Genomic DNA, 18924 nt, shown 5'->3' with positions numbered 1-18924 from the left:
CTTTGATACAAACAGAACATCCTAAATTATTAATTAAGGTACTCAAACCCGGGGAAGAAGCAACGAAAGCAAAATCAATCTCGACGCAGAATCTTGATATATTTACATACATAAATTCGAAATTTGTGTATGTAGAAAAACACATTAAACGGCAGATGAGATCCCTTTATGGAGATATATTGACGCACAATTGCGAAGTTGAACGACAGGTAATATTGAACGCACTGATGTTGTCAGGATTGAAGTCGGAGGAATTCGCTTATGCGATAATGAAAGGGCCAGGGTACTACGCAATAGTTGCAGGAGAAATCATTTACGTTATCAAGTGTATACCAGTAGATGTCCAGTTAAGGAAAGTAGAAGAATGTTATCAGGAGTTATCGGTGACTTATCAAAATCAGAGCTGGTTTGTCACCGCTAGATCAAGAATGTTGATTAAACAAGGTACTATTGTAGACTGCAACCAGTTACTATCGGTTGGATACGAGGTGGATGGGACATGGATTATTTTGAGGCCCGGATTCGAAGACACGAAAGAACCATAAATTTTAAAGCCAACGACCATACCAACTTGGGATTATGAGGATACAAGGTATTTAACAACAAGTGGGATATATACGGAAAAAGATTTGGAAAAATTGAGGAATAGGATAATGCTACCAATAGAAACCTCAGTTTTGGTTAACACTATAGTAAGAGGGGCAACGGGTCGCACAATTGTCGGTAGCACAGGAATATCAATGTCACAGTTTATGGATGAATCTATTATAGAAAGTTATGCAAAGAAACAATGGGATAAATTTTGGGGAGGATTTTTAATGTTCGGAACAGCAAGCGCGGGCCTGATAGGCATAATGATAAGTATAAAAATGCTGAAAATAATAATCGACACAGTAGTACATGGGTACATTTTGCATCGAGCATACGGCTGGAGTTTGTACTTAGTGGGTGCAGTTTTATCATCAGTAACGCATTTATTGTTACAGTTAGCAGAAGAACCGTTGAGAAGCAAGAAAAAGAAAAGGTCAAAGGAACGTAAAAATCGAAGGAAGACGGTTTCAGAAACCGCAAATTAAAATAAGCGGGTGAAAAAAAATGAGAGAGAAATTAATTTAGGGATCGGTTATTTTATTTTAAAATTTCTTTTCTGTCTCACACAAAAAAAAAAAAAAAAAAAAAATAAGCAAAAAAAAGGGGGGGAAGGGTGATTATGATTTTAAATTTGATGGTTACGGTGCCACGGTAAGGACGGGAGAAGGGACTACAGGAAGGATGATAAGACTGGACAATAAACGGGGATTGTATTCGGAGGATATCGGGGAGTATAAGGTCTTTTCGCACGAGTGGAAGATAATAACATTCATAGACATTTATGAGGAAGAGGCTGAGAGGGAACGGTTAGCGAAGAGATGCGACGAGTTGAAGGAACATGTAAAGAGCAAGGAGCACCTCATGGAATTAGAAAAACGAGTTAATCCAGTAAAAACCCAGGTGGAGGAGAGTAACGATTGGTGTAAGTTGAAAACAGTGGAATCAACGCCCGAACTAATGAGTTATTATGAGGTAATATCAAAATTCGTGGGGGGTAATAGTAGTTTAGCATAAACAAAGGGTAACGAAGTCATACTCAAACTCCAAGAGGAATTCATCATTGGAAAAGGGAATGAAGGAGCCGGGATCGACTTGGATCAGTTTGAAGGGGAGTTGGAAGTGCACGAGTCTGGTAGTAGAAGAGTGTTTTTCGCCTCTTTCATGGTAGCTGACGGCCAGATTTACAATGGGATATTGCCGGTGTCAGATTTTCAGCGTGCCATCGACGTCATTTTGGAAGACAGTAAGGGGATTGAACTTCCTACTGGAATGGATTCGGACGGGATAAAAACATTGCTAGCGATTATAGATGCAGAAGTATGGGTTTATAACAAAAAAATCATATACATTTGGAAAGTACCGTTGATGCTGAAACCAAAACATAGATTGATCAAACACTACCCATTTCCCGCCATGCTGTCAGCAGCGTCAAGGTACGGGATGATCATAATGCCAAATACACCATACACATCTATAGAGGAAGGCGAATATGTACCACTTACGGAAAACGACATAAGTAAAAGTAAGGTAATCGGTAATCGATTATTTGGGGTGGGAAGAGTTGTTGCATATGAAATGGGAGACGGAAAAGTGTGTGAAGCAAGGCTGTATGCAGGGAAGAACGTCGATATTAACGAGTGTGAATTGAGGGTGTTCAAGTTGGAAAAGACAAATTGGATAAAGTTATGCAATACAAATGCTTGACTGTTTGTTGCAAGGGGCGATGATTTGGTAAAAGTTAGCTGTGCGAAAAATAAGACCGAGGAATTGATAGTGAACGGAACGGGAGTTATGTGGATGCGGGAAGAGTGTGAGGGAGTAACGGGCGAAATATTTTGGACTCCAACTCGAGAGGTACATGCTGTGGCCAAGATTATGGATAGAGAACTCGGTCGGCCAGAGATTGGGAAAGAGTTATAAGAGATACTGGAAGGAACTCATATTCTTCCTGACGAATTAATGGTCGCGGTAGGACAAATGCAGGGTAATGGGGCCACCATGGAAAAAGGAGGTGTTAAGTTCGCAGAGGTGAGGCAGGAGCTGCTTCATATGGTAGAGATTGAGGGAATACGAGCTGGAATTGTGGAGATCAAGACCTTGACCGTGTACTTCTGTGTGTGGACTGGGCGTCGTAATATTTTTGATTTCATGTGGATGGTGCTCAAGATTATACATAAAACGGATTATACAGAAGCGTTGAGAGCGATACCTTTCACAATAAAAGCGACATCAGCATTTAATGGACGATTGAATTCTTAGCCAAAGCTCTTTAGGCCTTGAAATCAGGCCAAAACTATAAATAATTACGATTTAGATCTGACATTCTTAGAAAAAAATTCAAAACGTAAATTTAAACGTTCACGGCTGCTTAGACACGTCATGAAAACCTCCCATCACTATGAACATGCTACAAGAAATTGATAGGAGTTATGAAGTCTTAGCCAAGAGGATCATAAGCCACAGAACTGGGCTAAAGATCGCCAAAATCAAGATTTAAATCTCATTATCTTAGAAACAAATTTGAAAATATAAAATTATAGGGCCACAAATGCTTAGGCACGTCGAAGGCGACCTACTTAGAAAATCAAATAATAAAAAAATCACTAGAAGCCATAAATTCTTAGACAGGGAGCCATAGCTATCAGAAATGTGCCAAATCTGGCCGAAATCGAGATTCCGACATCATATTCATGAGAAAAAAATAAGAAATTATAACGTCATAGGCAAACAAATTGATCAGGTGCGTTCCAAGCGAAAACCTTTACATTAGAAATGATATCATCAGGTAATAGACGCCATTAATCGTCAGCCAGAGTGCCGCAGGACATAAAAATCGGCCTAAATTGTCGAAAACTTAGATTTCGAGCTGATATTTTTTGAAAAAAATTTGAAAATGTAAAGTTATAGGACCACAACTGCTCAGCCACGTCAAGGTCAACTGCCTTAACAGTAAACATGATAAGAGTAGTCAATGGAAGCCATGATGTCTTACCCAGAAGGCCATAAGCCTTAGAACAGGGACAAAACTTGACAAAATCAAGATTATGACCTTATATTCTTAGAAAAAAATACGAAATTATATAGTTATGGGCCAGAAAACAGCTCAGGAGCGTTAAGAGCGACCCTCTTCACAATAGAAGTAATGTTAGCAATAATCGGACGCTACAAATTCTCAGCCAGGGAGCCACAGGCCACAGAAATATGTTAATACCAGCCAAAATCCAGATTTCGACTTCATATCTTAGAAAAAAATAAGAAATTATAAAGTTTTAGGCTAGTGAACTGCTCAGGCGCGTTAAGAGTAACCCTCTATACAATAGAAGTGATATTAGCAATACTCGGACGCCATTTATTGTAAGCCATAGAGCCATAGACCTCAAAAATTGGCAAAACCGGCGATAATCAAGATATTGTCCTCATGTTTACAGAAAAAAATGCTGATATATGAAGTTAGACAGCAACAACAGCCCAGACGCCCTAAGGATAACTTCTTACGTTTCGAAAATAAGAGAATCAATCAATGGAAGCTAATAAGTCTTAGCCAGAAAGACATCAGCTTTAAAAATGGGCCAAAATCGGCAAAAATCCAGATTTTGACGTCTTATCCTATGAAAAAAATGTGAATATATAAAGTCATACGTTAACAAACATCTCAGGCGCGTCAAAGGCGTCCCTCTTTGCAGTAGGAATAATAAGATTGATAAATGAAAGCTATGAAGTCGGCCAGAGAGCCATAGGCCTCAAAAATAAGCGAAAACCAGCAGAAATCTAGATTTTTACCTCATAGTCCTAGAAAGAAATGAGATATCATTTTGTTATAGGCTGATAAACTGGTCAGGCACGTTGAAAGTGACCCCCTTTCGAATAAAAATGATGTCAGCATTTAATGAAAGGTATGAATTATTAGCTACAAAGCCGTAGGCCTTGGACATAGGCCAAAATTATCAAAAACGATTTCAAGCTGACATTCTAAGAAAATAATTTTAAAAAGTAAACTTATAAGGCTCCAACTGCGTAACCACGTCAAGAGCCACATTCTCCACTATAAACATGCTTAGTGCAGATAATGGAAGCAATGATGTCTTAGCGAGACGGCCAGACTCCTCAGAAATTGGCAAAAACTGGCCAAAATCTGGATTTCAACCTCATTATCTTAGAAAGATATTCGAAAATGAATAATTATCTGGCCTCAAATGCTTAAGTACGTCAAGGGCGACCCTCTTAGAGGGAGACATGATCAAAACAATCAGTGGAACCATGATTTCATAGCCAGGGAGCCATAGGTCTCAAAAATGGTCCAAAACTGACCAATATCCAGAGTTCGACCTCTTATTCTTAAAAAAAAAAATTAAGAAATTATCAAGTGATTGGCCAAAAAACTGCTCAGGCACGTGAAAAGCAAAATAGAAAAGATATCAGCAATTCATTCAAGCTATAAATTCTTAGCCAGGAAGATGCAGGCTTTGTAACTATGCCAAAACTTTAAAAAATTACGATTTTAATCTCACATTCTTAGAAAAGAATCCAAAAATGTAAAGTTATAGGGCCAAAACTGCGTAGCCATGTCAAGGGCCACTTCCTTCACATCGGACATGCTAAGAGCAGATGATGGAAGCCATAAAGTCTTAGCCAGAGGGCCAGAAGCCTCAAAAATTTGCAAAAACTGGCCAAAATAAGGATTTCAACATCATTATCTCAGGAAAAAATTTGAAAATATAAAATTTTAGGGATACAAATGCTAAGGCACGACAAAGGCAACCCCCTTAGAGGTTGGAATGATGAGAGGAATTAATAGAAGCCCTGAATTCATAAACCGGATGCCAGAGGCCTCAGAAATGTGTTCATACCTGCCAAAATCCAGATTTCGACATCATATTCTTAGAAAAAAAATAAGAAATTATACAGTTTTAGGCGAAAAAACTTCTTAGGGGTTTTGAAATCAATCCCCTATACAATAAAAGTGATATTAGCAATAATCGGACGCCATTAATTGTTAGCCAAAGAGCCATAGGCCTCAAAAATTGGCTAAAACCGGAAAAAAACCAGATTTTGATCTCATGTTTATAGAAAAAAATGTAGTTATATGAAGTGAGATGACAACAACTGCCCAGACGCCACAAGAGTGACTTCTTTCAGTTTGAAAATAATAGAAGCAATTAATAAAAGCTATGAAGTCCTAGCTAAAGGGTCATTAGTCCTAAAAATGGGCAAATACCGGCAGATATTCAGATTTTGACATCTAATTCTAAGAAAAAAATGTGAATATATGAAGTCATAAGCCAAGAAAGTTCTCAGGCACGTCAAGGGTGACACCTTTTGCAGTAAAATTGATATGATTAATTAATGGGAGCTATGAAGTCGTAGCCAGAGAGCCAAAGTACCCAAATATGTGCAAAAACTAGCAGAAATCTAGATATTTCCTACGTAGACTTAGTAAAAAATAAGATATCATTTTACTATAGGATTATAAACTGCTCAGGCACGTTGAAAGTGACCGCCTTTCGAATAAAAATGATATCAGCAATTATTGGAAGCTATGAATTATAAGCTACAGAGCCGTAGGCTTTGGGCATAGGCCACAATTATTAAAAATCACGATATCGAGCTGACATTCTTAGAAAAAAATTAAAAAATTAAAACTCATAGGGCCACAAATGCGTAGCCATGTCAAAAACCATTTTCTCCGCTATGAACATACTAAGAGCAGATAATGATAGCCATGATGTCTCAGCCAGAGTGCCAAAAGCCTTAAAAATTGGCACAAACTGGCCAAAATCAGGATTTCAACATCACTATCTTAGAAAAATATTTGAAAATATAAAATTATCGGGTCACAAATGCTTAGGATCGTCAAGAGCAACCGCCTTAGAGGTTCGAATGATGCAAGCAATCAGTAAAAGCATTAATTTCATAGCCAGGGAGCCGTAGGCCTCAGAATTGTGCCAAAACGGGCCAAAATCATGAATTCGACCGCTTGTTTTTAAAAAAATTGAGAAATTATAAAGTTATGGACCCAAAAACTGCTGAGGCGCGTTGCAGGCCACGCTCTTTACAATCAAAAAAAAATCAACAATAAATAGACGCCATAAATTCGTAGTCAGAAAGCCATATGCATTAAAAATGGGCCAAAACTTTCCAAAATTGAGATTTTAAAATGATTTTCTTAAAAACAAATTCGAAAATGTAGAGTTGTAGGTTCACAACTGCTTAGACACGTCAAAAAAACCTCCCGTCACTGTAGACATGCTAAGACAAATTAAAGAAAGCTATAAAGACTTATACAGAGGGCCATAAGCTTCAGAAATTGGCAAAAACTGGACAAAATCAGGATTTCAACTTCATCATCTTAAAATGATATTTAAAAATATAAAATTATCGGGCCACAAATGCTTCGGCACGTCAAGGACGGCCTCTTTATTGGTTTAAACGATAAAAGCAATTAGTAAAAGCGATAGTTTAATAGCCGGGTACCCATAGGCCTCAGAAATGTGCCGAATTGGGCCAAAAACCAGAGTTCGACCTCTTATTTTTGAAAAAATATTGAGAAATTATAAAGTAATGGGCCAAAAAACTGCTTAGGCACGTTCCAAGCACAATAAAGAAGATATCAGCAATTGATTGACGCTATAAATTCTTAGCCAGAAAGCTGCAGGCCTCAAAACTATGCCAAAACTTTCAAACATTACGATTTTGATCTGACATTCTTAGAAAAAAAATCCAAAAATTTAAGGTTATAGGGCCACAACGGCGTAGCCACGTTAAGGGCAACTCCTTCCACTATAAACGTGCTGAGAGCAATGAATTAAAGCTATTAAGTTACAGCCAAAGTGCCATAAGCCTCAGAAATCGGCCAAAACTGGCAAAAATCAGGATTTCAACCTCATTATCATAGACAGTTATTTAAAAATATAAAATTATCGGGACTAAAATGCTTAAGCACGTCGAAGGTGACCCCCTCAGGCGTTCGAATGATAGAAGTAATTAATTTAAGCCATTAATTCTTAGCCAGGGAGCCAGAGGCCTCAGCAATATGTTAATACGCGCCAAAATCCAGATTTCCATCTCATATTCTTAAAAAAAAAAATAAGAAATTATAAAGTTATAGGCCAGTGAACTTTTTAAGCGCGTTCAGAACGACCCCCTGTACAATAAAAGTGATGTTCGCAATAATCAGACGCCATTAATTGTTAGCCAGAGAGCCATAGGCTGCGAAAATTGGCCAAAACCGGAAAAAATCCAGATTTTGTTTTCATGTTTATAGAAAAAATGTGGGTACATAAAGTTAGACGGCAACAACTGCTTAGACGCCTCAAGGGTGACTTTTGTCGTTTTAAAAATCATTGAAGCAATTAATGAATGCTATTAAGTCTTAGCCAGAAAGACATTAGCCTTAAAAATTCACCAAAACCGGTAAAAATCCAGATTTTGTCCTTATGTTTATAGAAAAAATGTGGGTACATAAAGTTAGACGGCAACAACTGCTTAGACGCCTCAAGGGTGACTACTTCGGTTTTGAAAATGATAGAAGCAATGAATGAACGCTATGAAGTCTAAACCAGAGAGACCTTAGCCTTCAAAATGCGCGAATACTGGCAACAAGCCAGATATTGACATCTCATTCTAAGAAAAAAATGTAATTAAATGAAGTCATAAGCGAACAAACTTTTCAGGCGCTTCAAGAGCAACCCTGTTTGCAGTAGAAATGATGAAATTAATTAATAGACGCTATTAACTTTTAGCCAGAAAGCCATAGGCTTCAAAAATGAGTAAAAACCAGCAGAAATCCAGATTTTTACCTCATATTCTTAGATAAAAATGAGGTATCATTAAGTTATAGGCTAATAAACTGTTCAGGCGCGTTGAATGTGATCCTCTTTTGAATAAAAATGATATCAGCAATTGTTGGAAGCTATGAATTATTAGTCACAGGGCCGTAGGCCTTGAACATAGGCCAAAACTATCAGAAATGACGATTTCGAGCTGACAATCCGTGCTGCTAGAACGTGCGATATTTTTACCCCTTCCCGAGCGCCGTGCGCGCTATGTACACACGCAATTTTGTCGATCAGTGTGTCAGGAAACTGAAAGAAGCCGAGCAAAACCGAGCACTGTAGACAAGCGGAGGAGAAATATTGTCCCCACCATGCGTCGTTTCGTACCCGCTCAGAGTTGCGTATTCAAATCCGCACTCGAATTTGATTTTTTTTTTTTATTATTTTTTAACGTAATAAATTTTCAAATATTTATTTTTTCGAATTTTTCAATTAACTGATAATTAAAAATTTTTTGAACAAACTTAAATGGCTGTAAAATGGATAAATAAATTTTAAAACATAATCCTTTCATAATATCTTTATTTAATAATAAATTTCAGATTATTAATTGTAATTTTAATAAATAATTATTATTCAAAGTCATTTATTATTGATATTAGTTATTAGTGTTAATTGTTACTCAAAGTTTCGAATACGATTTTGATATAAGCTGTTGCACCTACTTGATATATTGGTGCTGTGGACGTGCGGTAATGTTTTTGTTTCAGGAGCTTCGAGTCCGTGGGTTCACAACCGCGACTGAGACGAATATTTTTTTTTGAAACTAATTAATAATTAATTATTTTTTAATTATCTTAAATTTATTCTTACAAAACAAGCTTATTAATATTATTTAAATCAATAACAAAACGCGATTTTTAGACTTTATTTATCGCTTTTTATCAATTTTATGCTACAATGTTATATTATTTAAAATTATTATATACTATTTATAATAATTATTAGACTTAATTCTTACTTAAAGCCTAAAATACGATTTTTATATTACCTCACGTCTTATAACACGAGCGAATGGACGCGTGCAATCCTTTTAGCCTCACGTTTGCCGAATCGCGTGTTCAATTCTGCGGCTGGATCAGGTTTTTTTTTTTTTTTAAACTTACACATATTGTTTATTTTATTATGTGTATTTTTATTCGTATTATTTAGATTTTAATGTTTTCATAATATGAAATTAAAATTTCCGCATGTATTAAGCAGCGCGCGAAAGTTTTCCCCGACACTGATGCTGATCAACAATCGACGTTTCGTTTGTTTGCGCGCCAAAGGTCCATGCAGTCTCAAAACCGTTGCTTCGCGGAATTTGACGATGGTATACGCCATTTATTTATGATGTTCTCATTGGTCCGCTCTATGTGTATTCCTAAGCTGTTAGTGTTTGTAATGTATCTGTGAGTTGAATCGTAGGCTTTCAATGTTGCGATGGTCAGTTCTCAGTGAGCATTTAACCCGTTAGTAACTGGTGGATCCAGTGAATTTCAGCAATTTCCTCAAGTAATTAAATAAGTATTCAATTATTTTTTTTATCTATTGAATAATTTTATTAAACATTATTAGTTTAATTTATTATTCATATAATTTTTTTTTTACGTTCGGTCGTACTTTTGGCCTCGCGTTCGCCATGCCGCGTGTTCAATTCCACGGCAGTGTCATATATTTTTTTTTCTTCTTTATTCGATTTTTTTTTATCAGCGTAGCATCGGTGTTATCTAGTCATTTTTAAAACATGGATTTACCAGAGCCTTCTGCTAAAAAATCCAAAGGAAACTCGAGAAAAAAAAATTTCAACACTAATGACTAGAAGAAAATCCAGAGTGGAAAAAATGGGTGACAGATGTCCCAAAGATCCGACTAGGTTTTTTTGTCTCATCTGTAATCAAGACTATTCTTGTGGAAATTTTGAAATAAAACGGCACGCCAAAACTGATTCACACCTAAAAAATTTGCGTGTTTCGAATCTCAGTGCTGATTCACCAAGCGATGCCAATTCATCTTCACCTGAACTGGATTTTAATGATCGTGTTAAAGCAGCTGAAATTCGATTTGCGACTTTTATAGGTGAAGAAAATCTACCCTTGTCAATCGCTGGAGACTTGTTTCATTTATTCCAGTTCATTGGTCAAGAACCTGCTGTTTTACAGAACATGAGTGCGAGTAGAACCAAAGTTACTGCAATTATCAACAACGTCGTCAGCGTTAAACAAACACAAGAAGTCGTAGAAGTTCTCCAAAAATCTAAGTTTTCGGCTTATGTTGACGAGACTACTGATAACACAAACGACAAACGGATGACGTTGATGACTCGCTATGTTGATCCAGATTCTTTGATGATAAGGACTAAGTTAAGACAATTAATTCACGTTGATGCCACCGACTGTTGCGCTACGAAACTTCTTGAGGAATTTACAAATGGTTTGGAACAAAATAAAATTCCCCTGGATAATTTAATTGGACTTGCTTGTGATAATGCACCAGTCATGGTTGGTATAAATAATTCATTCCAGAAGCATTCGACCAAACGTCTTCCACATCTTTTGACAATACCATATATATGTCATTCTTTAGCGCTCATTGCTGGAGACGCTTGCAAAGATGCGATTCCAGCTGAAATCGATGAAATTATCTCAGGAATTCCGAACTTCGTCAATGGTAGTCCTAAACGTTTAGCTGAATTTGCTATTCTTCAGGAGGGTTTTAATCAAGAATCTAAACTTTTGCGATTTGCTCCGACAAGGTGTTTGTCTCGTCAAATCGCAATTTCTAGGATTTTGGATAATTTGGACGCGATGCTTTCTTATTTGACTGAACAATCTCTTATGAATAATGTTGCAGTTGCAACAAAATTGCTTAGTATCATGGGTAATCCCGTGACAAAAGCATATCTGCTTTTTTTAAAATTTTGCACTCGACTCTTTGGAAAAGATGAATGCACAGTTTCAATCCAGTGAAATATAAGTCCATAAATTACAACCTTCTTCGAAGAAATTGTTTGTTGAAGTACTTCAAAGGTTCATGAAACCAGATTTATTGGATCCTACAATCTTTAAGGCTATAAACATCGACTTCAAATCCCTTGAGAAACACCGTGATGAGTCTGAAGTTGATGTTAGAACCGATTGCGAAGATTATTTAGGGAGCCAATTAGAATTGGGAAATCCTGGATCAGTCATTAATGAAGTTCGCTCCCAATGTAAAAGAATTTTTGAAACAGCTGCGGAACAAATTCACCTACGGTTACCATTTAACGACACATTTTTGTATGATCTGACAGTTTTTTTGAGACAAATAGCTCTCCTTGATTCTGATAGGGAATCATCGATTTCTCGATTACAGAACATCTGTACTACACTTGCGATTCCAGAAGAGAATCTTCAGGAAAAATGGCGTTCTTTATACACTATCAGTGCAAGTCTAAAAGATCGATGGTGCCAATTGTCATTTGATGACATGTGGGGAGAAATTCGCACCTTTACGTCTTCAGTTGGTACTGTACAGTTTCCAACTTTGCGGGTTTTATTGAGTATCATAAAAGCCCTTCCTCATTCAAATGCTCCAGCAGGAAGGGCTTTTTCTATGATAAGTTTTTTCGACTCTGCCAGTTTTTTCGACTCTGGATAACTATTATTTTGATTATTTATTCGCGTCTATTAATCAAATTTAAATTATTTTATTATCATATTAATCGTTGACTTTTTTTCAGCTTTTTCCACTGTAAAGAACTATTATTTTCATTCTTTATTCGCATGTATTCATCAAATTTGAATTATTTTATTTTAATATTAATTATCGACTTTTTTTCAGCTTTTTCCATTGTGAAAAATTTTTATTTCAAATTTTGATTTGGATTATTACTCGTCCATAAATAAAACTGAAATTACTTTATATATTCTTTTATAAAGTTAGAGCTTTGAGCTCCGATATATCATGAGTATTAAGTGCAATCTTTAAAGCTTTGATTAATTTATTCATTATAAGAAGTTAGAGCCTTCAGCTCTGCTTCCACCTGAATCTAGTCTGATTTATAAAGCTTTAATTAATTAATTTATTTATTTGAAGAAGAAGTTAGAGTCTTCAGCTCTTCTTCCACCTGACTCTTGTCTAGTTTTTTAAGCTTTAATTACTTTATTTATTTGAAGAAGAAATTAGAGCCTTCAGCTTTACTTCTGACAATCGATTCTAGTCTGCTATTCAAAGCTTTAATCATTTTCTTATGTTTTAAGAAAGCAACAGCTTTAAGCTATGCAATTTAATATAAATTTTATTATCATTAAAAAAAATTGTTAACGTTCTTTGAATTTTCGAATTTATATTATGGTTAATAGGCCTCTGGAGGACCCACCGAAAAAAAAAATGGGAACGCATCACGATACACAGTACCTCATGGGTGATGTGGACATCTGTGTCATTGAAATTATAAAATCAAAGAAAAAAAAAATCGAATTAAAAAAAAAAATCTGATCTAGCCGCGGAATCGAACACGCGATTCTGCGAACGTGAGGCTAAAAGGATTGCACGCGTCCATTTGCCCGTGTTAAAAGTTCAAGACGTGAGGTAATATAAAAATCGTATTTTAGACTTTAAGTAAGAATTAAGTCTAATAATTATTATAAATAATATATAATTATTTAAAATAATATAACATTATTAATAATACTAAATTAATCATTAGAATTAGTTGTAGTGTCACAATATTTAAATATCGCGGCAGTCTCACATCAGGTCGGTGAGCAACAGATGGTAGCACACGCTGCTCACACGTCTCTACACTCATTAATTTTATGATTATTTTTTTTAAATGTAAGATTTTATTTTAATTATTACGCTACTTGTACTTAATTGATTGATTAGGTGAAAACTGCGCTGAAGGCAGCAAAATGTACTGATCCTGTTGATGTTACAAGTATATTTTACAAGGCTGCGAGATAATTATTTATTTTATTTATATGCTTGTAGTTATTGTGGTTGGTCGGTGCATGCGCGGCGACGCAACAGTTGTCATCAACAAATTTATTATATTATAAATGAAATTTATAATTATCATGCATAAATTATTAATTGGTTTGGCAATTTAAATTACTGTTAATTATTAATATGAGGAGTAATTGGGCATTTGACGGCGGGAATTGGCGAAGTTACACAATTGACATCGGGTACGTTATCGTTGATATTATTTGAAATTAACATGCGACAGAGATAGTTCTCCATTGGGCTAAACTGAGATGCAGATATAAAATATGGCCGGTCGAGAGGCCGGCATGAAACTCACGTGTTGCCATGGTCAGACGTGGATAAACATTTGTACGGGCAAGGTGTGCTGCTGCATAATAAAATTTATTTCCAATCGCTATTCACGTTACTGTACAAATAGTAATTAAAAATTGCCATCGAAGTCGGCATTGTTATTTTCGAAGAGGGATAATTAATTTCTTGAATTTATTGATAATAAGAATAACGATGGAGCCTGTTCGCCGGTTATTCTACAACGATGACTGTAAGTACCTCTGGTAAATTCATTGGCGTGTAACTTTGCTTTCCCGCGTTGGTGGCCATTTGCAACCGTGCGAATATCACGTAGATGGCAATTATTTATCGGTAGATGTGTACAAGCATATAACGAACTGAGTAATAATCGAGCCCAGTGGATGATTAAATTTTAATCGCAAATATTTATTATTATTTGAACAGCGAATATTTATTTTTGGGAAAATATTTTGCTATTATTATTATTTTATGTCACGTGATGACAATCATATGCGACTGGGTTTCGATAGTCTTATATATATATATATATATATATACATTACACAGCGCTGAGTATTAATTTCAGTTATTAAGTATTATTCATTTGCGTATTGAGTGTTAATAATTTGAGTTACTAATTATTATTTAACTGCATATTGGTTATGAGTTATTATTATTTTGCGTATTGATTATTATCAATTTGAGTTATCAATTATTATTTAACTGCATATTGGTTATGAATTATTAGTAATTTGCGCATTGACTATTATCAATTTGAGTTATTAATTATTAGTTAGTTAAATATTGATTATGAATTGTTATTAATTTGCGTATTGAGTGTTAATAATTTGAGTTTTTATTTATTATTTAATTGAATATTGGGTATAAATTATTATTAATTTTCGTATTGAGTGTTAATAATTTGAGTTATTAATTATTATTTAACTGCATATTGGTTATGAGTTATTATTATTTTGCGTATTGATTATTAAGTTGAGTTATTATTTATTATTTAACTGAATATTGATTATGAATTATTATTAATTTGCGTATTGATTATTATTAATTTGAGTTATTAATTATTGTTAATTTGAGTTATTATTATATTTAATTTGAGTCTGAATCATCAAGTTATTATTTAATTATCACGTGAGAGTAATCAAGGTATAAATACCAGTCATAATTATTGTACCCAATAGGTGGCATTTATTTTATTCTTTGCGGCTAAAATAATATTATTTTGAAATACCGTAAATCCACCAGTGGAATTTACTGGGAATTTGTACTGGAAATAATTTAGCTATTTCTTTTTTTTATATTCGTGTGCGAGTGAACTATTAATTATCCACAGAGATATATATTTTTTTCAACACATTTAGTGTTTACGCGGTATTGTTATTATTTGAATTTTTATATGCGCATACCATTATTATTATTTTGTAAGTGATTTACTATTATTTTTTGAACATTATTTATGTGAGTATGCGATATATGTGACTGATCAAGTTATTAATCAATGGATAATTACAAACAAGTGGCCATCAACCCGGTATTTATTTAACTTTATTATTTTAGTTACTGCTATCTTTTCTTGCTATCCACATTCCTAAATCTAAAATCGCTATCCTGTTATTTATTTTAATTTCATTTTCATTTTTCTCCGTTGTGATTTGCGAGTTATTTTTGTTCATGGGGCACACGAACTGGCGCCCAACTAGGTTTTCTAACCCAGCCTGAGCAGAGCAGCTAGTCCAGAGAGATTCAGGATATCTCCAGGTGGGACATTTGTTTTCTGGGTTTATTTTATTTTCAGTTTTCGACCAACGGAGAGCCATAACGGCTATTGAGCGCCAACCACACTCCGCTGTGGGACGCGTAAAATAGTAGAGAACGTTATAGTAGTAGCATAAAAATGATAAAAAGCGGTCTATAAAGTCTAAGAATCGCGTTTTGTTATTGATTTAAATAATATTAATAAGCTTTTTTTGTAGGGATTAATTTAAGATAATTAAAAAATAATTAATTATTAATTAGTTTAAAAAAAAAAAAATTGTCTCAGTCGCGGTTGTGAACTCACGGACTCGAAGCTCCTAAAACAAAAACATTACCGCACGTCCTCAGCACCAATATATCAAGTAGGTGCAACAGCTTATATCAAAATCGTATTTGAAATTTTAAGTAACAATTAACACTAATAACTAATATTAATAAAAAATGACTTTTAATAATAATTATTAATTAAAATTACAATTAATAATCTAAAATTTATTATTAAATAAATTATAATGAGAGGATTATGTTTTAACATTCATTTATCCATTTTACAGCCATTTAAATTTGTTCAAAAAATTTTAAATTATCCGTTAATTGAAAAATTTGAATAAAAAAATATTAAAAAATTTATTACGTTAAAAAAAAATAAAAAAAAAAAAAATCAAATTCGAGTGTGGATTTGAACACGCAACTCTGAGCGGGTATGAAACGACGCATGGGGGGGGGGAAATATTTCTCCTCCGCTTGTCTACAGCACTCGATTTCTCTCGGCTTCTTTCGGTTTTCCGACAAACCGATAAACGAAATTGCGTGTGTGCACCGCGCGCACGGCGCTCGGGAAAGGGTACAAATATCTCACGTTTTGGCAGCACTGCTGACAATCTTAAAAAAAAATTTTTAAATGTAAACTTTTAAGGCTCCGACTGCGTAACCACATCAAGGGACACATTCTCTTCTATGAACATGCTTAGAGCAGATAATGGAAAACATGTAGTCTTAGCCAGACGGCCAGAGGCCTTAGAAGTTGCCAAAAACTGGTCAAAAGAAGGATTTCAACCTCATTATCTTAGAAAAATATTTGAAAATCTAAAATTATCTGGCCTCAATGCTCAAGGGCGACCATCTCAGAGGTTGACGTGATCAAAGCAATCAGTGGAAGCCATGATTTCATAGCCAGGGAGCCATAGGCCTTAGAAATGTGCTAAAACGGGCCAAAATCGAGAGTTCGACCTATTAATCTTAAAAAATATAACGTATACTTAGCTGAAATTTCGCGATGGAGACGCGGAGTAGCCTAATATAGCGTATGCGGTCGCCTACGTGTGATACTGGATAAAATTAATTATAATAAACGATATTAAGTAATGATAAATACCGAGATCAATTTAAAATAAAATAATAAATTTAAATAATTTTTAAATTATAGATAATAAATAAATGTTGTCGTGCCTGGACCAACTCCTCAGGCTGGGTTAGTGCACGCAGGCGCCAGACCGTTTATCCCAAAGCGGACAAAATTTATTCAGGGGGAATTTACGAGGGAAAATCCGAGCAAATGACTTGTGACGAAGCGGATAAACACTCGAGAGAAATAGAATCAATAATGAACAAGAAAAATAGTAAATATATGATAAATAATTACGTACAAGTAATGAATAAGAACAGGAAAAATAAAATGAAACAGTAGGAAAAGATCCAGACGAAAGTGAATATTAAATTTTTCCCGACAGCTGTTGGTTTCCGAGTTTTAATTACTAAACAATTGAAAAATAATAATACTTTACAATCTTTAATTTTGCTAAGTTAATAACAACAATAATACCTGGTGATTGCCAATAATATGATCACAATAAATTATGTAAGCTTAATAGATAAAAAAAAATAAATATAATTTCACTTAATTAAATATCTTGATTTAATATTAAGTAATTGAAATAATGATTCAATTATTAGATTTTCAAACATAAGAATAATAAAAAATATAATCTTTGTTTATTTCCTTTAAAAACTTATCTCTCAACACTTGTGAGAGAGAGAAAGATACGGAATTTATCCTCACTCACACTCAAAATAATGAATTTTTCTGTATTAAAGAAATTTACAATTCTAAAATAAAAATTTCAATAATAATTTTAGACCGCTGGGGTGAACAAATAAATCAAAAGTGAAAGAAGTAAAGTTACTCAATTATTTAAAATGATAATAAATATAAATAATAATTCTTGATATTTTTTCTACAAATATTTCGAGTGAGAACAAAAAATAATTTTTAATACTTTGGGGAATTTTCACCCAACTGATGATGTCAGTACTTGAGAAATTCGCTTAAGTACTATATATGCACTATAGATATATATACCTTCATATATATCTATTACTACCGGCTACGTATATCAACGTTGCATCTGCGTCATATATACATATGTATATATATATATATATATATATATATATATATATATATATATATATATATATATATCTGGATTTATTTAAAAATATAACAAGAGAATTATCCAATAATAATTAACAATAATTATTTATAATAAATACCATGTATCATTCAGTAATCAATTATTAATTAATTCATTTTCCTCGCCGCGGTGAACAACAACTACCGGGGGAGGTTATCATGTGAAAATTTATGCCGTGAAAAAAATCAAAAGTACTTACTCAAAATTAATAACTTCCGATGATCAAATCCAGTCGATCAAAATTTAACAATGAAATGCTGATATTAACAGCAACTGTAATATTTAGCAAAAGAATTTAAGTACTAAGACGCAATTATACACAATGCTACTGAGAACAGCGTCCGTACACAATCACTCGCCGTATCTTTCTCTCTCTCACAAGTGTTGAGAGATAAGTTTTTAAAGGAAATAAACAAAGATTATATTTTTTATTATTCTTATGTTTGAAAATCTAATAATTAAATAATTATTTCAATTACTTAATATTAAATCAAGATATTTAATTAAGTGAAATTATATTTATTTTTTTTTATCTATTAAGCTTACATAATTTATTGTGATCATATTATTGGCAATCACCAGGTATTATTGTTGTTATTAACTTAGCAAAATTAAAGATTGTAAAGTATTATTATTTTTCAATTGTTTAGTAATTAAAACTCGGAAACCAACAGCTGTCGGGAAAAATTTAATATTCACTTTCGTCTGGATCTTTTCCTACTGTTTCATTTTATTTTTCCTGTTCTTATTCATTACTTGTACGTAATTATTTATCATATATTTACTATTTTTCTTGTTCATTATTGATTCTATTTCTCTCGAGTGTTTATCCGCTTCGTCACAAGTCACTTGCTCGGATTTTCCCTCGTAAATTCCCCCTGAATAAATTTTGTCCGTTTTGGGATAAACGGTCTGGCGCCTGCGTGCACTAACCCAGCCTGAGGAGCTGGTCCAAGCACGAAAACATTTATTTATTATCTATAATTTAAAAATTATTTAAATTTATTATT

General features: G+C 34.1%; 1 protein-coding gene across 1 annotated transcript; it reads left to right on the top strand.

Moving 5' to 3' along the window:
• Nucleotides 1–10249: 10249 nt before the first annotated feature.
• LOC103575942 (uncharacterized) lies at nucleotides 10250–11374 on the top strand. The gene has a single exon (XM_008555946.2). It carries the CDS (start codon nucleotides 10250–10252, stop codon nucleotides 11372–11374), a length of 1125 nt encoding a protein of 374 aa, XP_008554168.2.
• The last annotated feature ends 7550 nt before the right edge of the window (nucleotides 11375–18924 follow it).

The sequence above is a fragment of the Microplitis demolitor genome, chromosome 8 (genome assembly GCF_026212275.2).
Source record: "Microplitis demolitor isolate Queensland-Clemson2020A chromosome 8, iyMicDemo2.1a, whole genome shotgun sequence".
Lineage (NCBI taxonomy): Eukaryota > Metazoa > Arthropoda > Insecta > Hymenoptera > Braconidae > Microplitis > Microplitis demolitor.
This window is presented reverse-complemented; position numbering and strand designations above follow the sequence as displayed.

Excerpts from the sequence above, each read along its gene's own strand:
- LOC103575942 (XM_008555946.2), top strand. The coding sequence starts at position 10,250 with ATGGGTGACAGATGTCCCAAAGATCCGACTAGGTTTTTTTGTCTCATC.